The following is a 4,853-nucleotide window of genomic DNA, read 5'->3' on the forward strand; positions in this document are numbered from 1 at the left end:
ATACATAAGAAGGGGAGGAACCCCAGGATCCCTTCCCATTTCATGCAGAGTGAATGCCAAACTCCTTTTCTCCCTAGCTTCGTCTCTCACCATTCTCCTCCTTGCTTACTGAGTTCTAGCCACATGTCTCTCTGCTGTTCCTTGAAGACTCTGAGCGTCTCCTTCCTTGTTACCTCAACCTAAAATGCTCTCTTTCCAGGTATCCGTATGATTAATTCCCTCCATCAGGCCTCAGCTCCTCTGAAGTGCCTTCCCTTGTCTGCCTTATATTAAATAGCCACTGCTTTCCTTTGCACTCTATCCCCTTACCCTTGGTTCTTCTTCATAGCATGTACTATTTATTGTCTGTTTCATACAGTTAGTGTCAGGACTTTGTTCTCTGGTGAATGGCTACCCAGCAGTTAGGCATTCAATAACTATATGTTGAATGACTCAGTGGATTCCCATTTTCTTTCTTAGGGGCTTCTTCTTCTGCCTAGAGAAATGGTCTTCAGGCCACCCTTGTTCTTTAGCCTGTGGAAAATGAACACTGCGTTCTGTGTACCAAATGTTTCTACAAAGGTGATATGTAGGGTTCTTCCCTTTTCTCACTGCTCAGATTTTTCTGTTGCATTATTCTTTACCAGTCATGCAGATGAGTCTGTTTTCTAGGTAACTTTTTCTGTGTTTGGAACTAATGCTTTCCTTTTCCTGAATTTGGTATCATTATGTAAATATGTTAACAGTTTGGCACTTATTCCTTCATTCAGCTGGCAAATAATTATTGCAGCAGATACTGTGAGCCAGGCTGGGGTACCAGACTGTATGCTAGGGCTTAAAGAGGTGGTGAGCCGACATTTCCCTGGAGGAGCTGATGGCTCAGTGGGTGGTTGGAAGTGCCAACAGTTGGAACAGGCAACTGCTATAATGAGGAACGCAGAGAGGAAGTTGGGAACACAGGGATGGGTCAGGCAGACCTGTTCCATATGGTTAGGATTCTCAAGGGTAGGAAGGAGTTTGTCAGGTGAGGAAGCAGGCAGAGGCTGCACTGAGAGGAAGAACAACGTGCAAAAACGCAGAAAGCTTTGCTTGTTTACAGAAGCACAAGTCAGTGACTATTGTTGGAGCATGAAGTACAGTACAGACAGTGATGGTGGACAAGGCCACAATAGCTAGATGAAGGCCAGACCCAGATGCTTTTGTTGTTGTTGTTGAAACAGGGTCCCACTCTATCACCCAGGCTAGATTGGGCTTGCAGTGGCACAATCTTGGCTCACTGCAACCTCTGCCCCCTGGGTGCTAAAGTGATCCTCCTGCTTCAGACTCCTGAGTAGCTGGGACTACAGGTGCCCGCCACCACGCCTGTTAATTTCTGTATTTTTGATGAGATTTCACTATGTTGTTCAGGCTGGTCTCCAACACCTGGACTCAGGTGATCTGCCCACCTCGACCTCCCAAAGTGCTGGGATTACAGGTGTGAGCTACTGCACTAGGCCCAGATCCAGACGCTTCTAAAGGACTTTGTGTTTACTATACAGAGTGAGGCTTCTATCCTTTAGCCCATGGATTCGGGGGTGTGTTCCTGAGTACAAGTGAACAGAGGCGGGTAAGGAGGTAGCCTGGAAGGTTTTTTCCTATTGTAAGCTCCCTTCCTGAGTCAGGAAGAATCCAGAATATTTTCTACCATGTGGTAATTTGGTACGGATTATTCTTTCCTTTTGATGGTAATTTCCTAAAGGATGGCAAGGTTTAATTTTTATGTATCTCCTAGCTCTTCATGGGTACATTGTGAGATAGATGCTGGTTCTAGGCTGGGTGCGGTGGCTCACACCTATAGTCTCAGCACTTTGGGAAGCTGAGGTGGGTGGATCGCCTGAGGTCAGGAGTTCGAGATCAGCCTGGACAACATGGCGAAACTCCGTCTCCACTAAAAATACAAAAATTAGCCGGGTGTGGTGGTGCACACCTGTAATGCTAGCTACTTGGGTGGCTGCAGCAGTAGAATCACTTGAACCCAGGAGGCAGAGGTTGCAGTGAGCCAAGATTGTGCCATTGCACTCCAGCCTGGGTGACAGAGAGACTTCGTCTCAAAACTAAAACAAAACGAGTTTATTTTTGGAGTACAGTGGCATGGTCTCGGCTCACTGCCACCTCTGCCTCCTGGGTTCAATCGATTCTCCTGCCTCAGCCTCCCCAGTAGCTGGGATTAAAGGTGCCTGCCACCATACCTGGCTAATTTTGGTAGTTTTAGTGGAGACAGGGTTTTGCCATGTTGGCCAGGCTGGTCTCGAACTCCTGATCTTAGGTCATCTGCGTGCCTGGATCTCCCAAAGTGCTGTGAGCCATTGCACCCAGCTAAACTTTCTTTAAATGAATGATGATTACATCACTATCTGTATCCCTGCTGTGCTTTAACTCCTTTTTTTGAGATGGAGTTTCACTCTTGTTGCCCAGGCTGGAGTGCAAATGGTATGATCTCGGTTCACTGCAACCTCTGCCTCCCAGGTTCAAGCAATTCTCCTGCCTCAGCCTCCCGAGTAGCTGGGATTACAGGCATGCACAACCATGCCTGACTAATTTTGTATTTTTAGTAGAGATGGGGTTTCTCCAAGGTGGTCAGGCTGGTCTTGAACTCCCGACCTCAGGTGATCCGCATGCCTCGGCCTCTCGAAATGCTCGGATTACAGGCATGAGCCACCGTGCCTGGCTGTTTTAACTTCTTAGTATCCCATAATGTTTCTTCCTTTTATCTGCCCCATCCCTCACTTCCCAGTTTTTCTGTCAGGCAGATTAAACTGAAAAAAAAAAAAAAAAAAAGGAAAACTTTGTTGCAGGAGAATTTGTTGTTTGTGCTGTCAGATGCCAGGTCCTTAGAAGAAGGTTGGATGGGACTCCATCCTGAAGCAGCCACTTCAGTGCTTCTTACTCACCTTTGCATTCTATATGCTTGTCGCATGTTAGAGGCTCAGTAAATGTTTGCTGAAGGAATCATCCTGTTTATTGACAGCAAGATTAAGCCTATGTTTTCATAGATAGCAAAACCTGCCCACTCTTCTACTTTGATATCCTATAATCTTTGCTTTCTATGCTCCAGACACATTATTAAACTCCTCTCCATTCAGCCAGTACTTCTAGATATTTCCACTGCCCAGAGTGCCCTTTCTCTTGTCTGGCCAACTCCTGTACCCTCTTAAAAGATTTAACTCTCCTCCTTTCTGGGAAAATGAATTCTCATAAACCCAGTTGGAGTTAGTTACTTCTTCCTGTGTACGTATTTTTTTTGAGACATAATTTCACTCCATCACCCAGGCCGAAGTGCAGTGGTGTGATCTCGGCTCACTGCAACCTCCACCTCCCAGGTTCAAGTGATTCTCCTGTCTCAGTCGCCCTAGTAGCTGGGACTACAGGCGTGCATCACCATGCCTGGCTAATTTTTTGTATTTTTAGTAGAGATGGGGTTTCACCATGTTGCCCCAGGCTGGTCTTGAATTCCTGGCCTTATATAATCTGCCTGGTTCTGAAGTGCTGGGATTAACAGGCATGAGCCACTGCTTCCTGCTTCTGTGTACATTTTTATATGGAAGTTTGTTCAGCCTCTAGACAGCTTGAAAGGTGAAGACAAACCTCATCCCTTTCTGTCTCCATCCTCATCCTTTTCTGTGTCTTGCCCAGTGTCTGGCAATTTTGCTGAATGGATGGCTTGTAAATTACTATAGGAAGGCATGATATGGCATTCTGGAAGCACACCTGAGTAAACTCTGCTAAGGATTTTTAACATTCTCTATTCAGTCTAGACTAGGCTTTTGTATAGGTGTGCATGTGAGTCAGTCTGTTTTGGAACTGGTATGTAGAAGCAACATCTTTTGTAAACTTGGAAGGTTAGAAAATTCATTTTTACGTCTGGGTGCGGTAGCTCATGCCTGTAATCCTAGCACTTTGGGAGGCCAGGGTGGGTGGATTGCCTGAGGTTACGAGTTTGAGACCAGCCTGGCTAACATGATGAAACCTTATCTCTACTAAAAATACAAAAATTAGTGGAACGTGATGGTGCGTGCCTGTATTCCCAGCTACTTGGGAGGCTGAGGCAGGAGAATTGCTTGAACTAGGAAGCCACAGGTTGCAGTGAGCTGAGATCCTGTCACTGTCCTGCAGCCTGGTGACAGAGCGAGATTTCGTCTCAAAAAAAGAAGTAGCTGGGTGTGGTGGTCGGCGCCCAGCTGCTTGGGAGTCTTAGACAGGAGAATCACTTGAACCCGGGAGGCGGGGGTTGCAGTGAGCCGAGATCACACCATTCCACCCCAGCCTGGGCGACAGAGCGAGACTCTGTCTCAAAAAAAAAAAAAAAAAAAAAGAAAATTCATTTTTACTTGGAAGGGTTTTGAGGAGGTCAGCGGTACAGTCAGGTCAGCAGTTGTCTGCCAGGAATAGGGAACTTGGTAATTGGAATGACTAGAGGCCCTTGTTTGTTCAGGGGTTCATGTGGAGATGAGGGCGTCTCCCTGAGAGTGGTAGAAGGGAATGGTAGAAGAGTAACTGAAAGAGAAGGGTTCCTGCTGGGGGAACTGGATATGGTATTTGGGAAAAATGACCTAAAGCACGTAATAATTCAGTTCTGTTGACCCTACTGTCTTCTCTGCAGAACTCACCGAGCCATCATGGAGGTGGCTGAGACGGAAAGTCCTCTGAACCCCAGCTGTAAGATAATGACCTTCAGACCCTCCATGGAGGAGTTCCGGGAGTTCAACAAATACCTTGCATACATGGAGTCTAAAGGAGCCCATCGAGCAGGTCTTGCAAAGGTGATTATCCTCAAATGCTTTAAATGAAACACAATCACATGGGCTTTATATTCTTAGTTTTTTTTTTTTTTTTTT

The 4,853-nt window shown here is 46.2% G+C and overlaps 1 protein-coding gene across 1 annotated transcript in view; it reads left to right on the forward strand.

Moving 5' to 3' along the window:
• LOC108288095 (lysine-specific demethylase 4C-like) overlaps window positions 1-4,853 on the forward strand; it is a 51,769-nt gene that overhangs the window by 36,707 nt on the left and 10,209 nt on the right. Inside the window, exon 2 of the mRNA XM_017506884.2 lies at window positions 4,619-4,778. Coding sequence (XP_017362373.1) covers window positions 4,635-4,778 — 144 coding nt within the window. The 5' untranslated portion in view covers window positions 4,619-4,634. The remainder of the gene's footprint in view (window positions 1-4,618; window positions 4,779-4,853) is intronic.

Source organism: Cebus imitator, unplaced genomic scaffold (genome assembly GCF_001604975.1).
Source record: "Cebus imitator isolate Cc_AM_T3 unplaced genomic scaffold, Cebus_imitator-1.0 Scaffold364, whole genome shotgun sequence".
Taxonomy (NCBI): Eukaryota; Metazoa; Chordata; class Mammalia; order Primates; family Cebidae; genus Cebus; species Cebus imitator.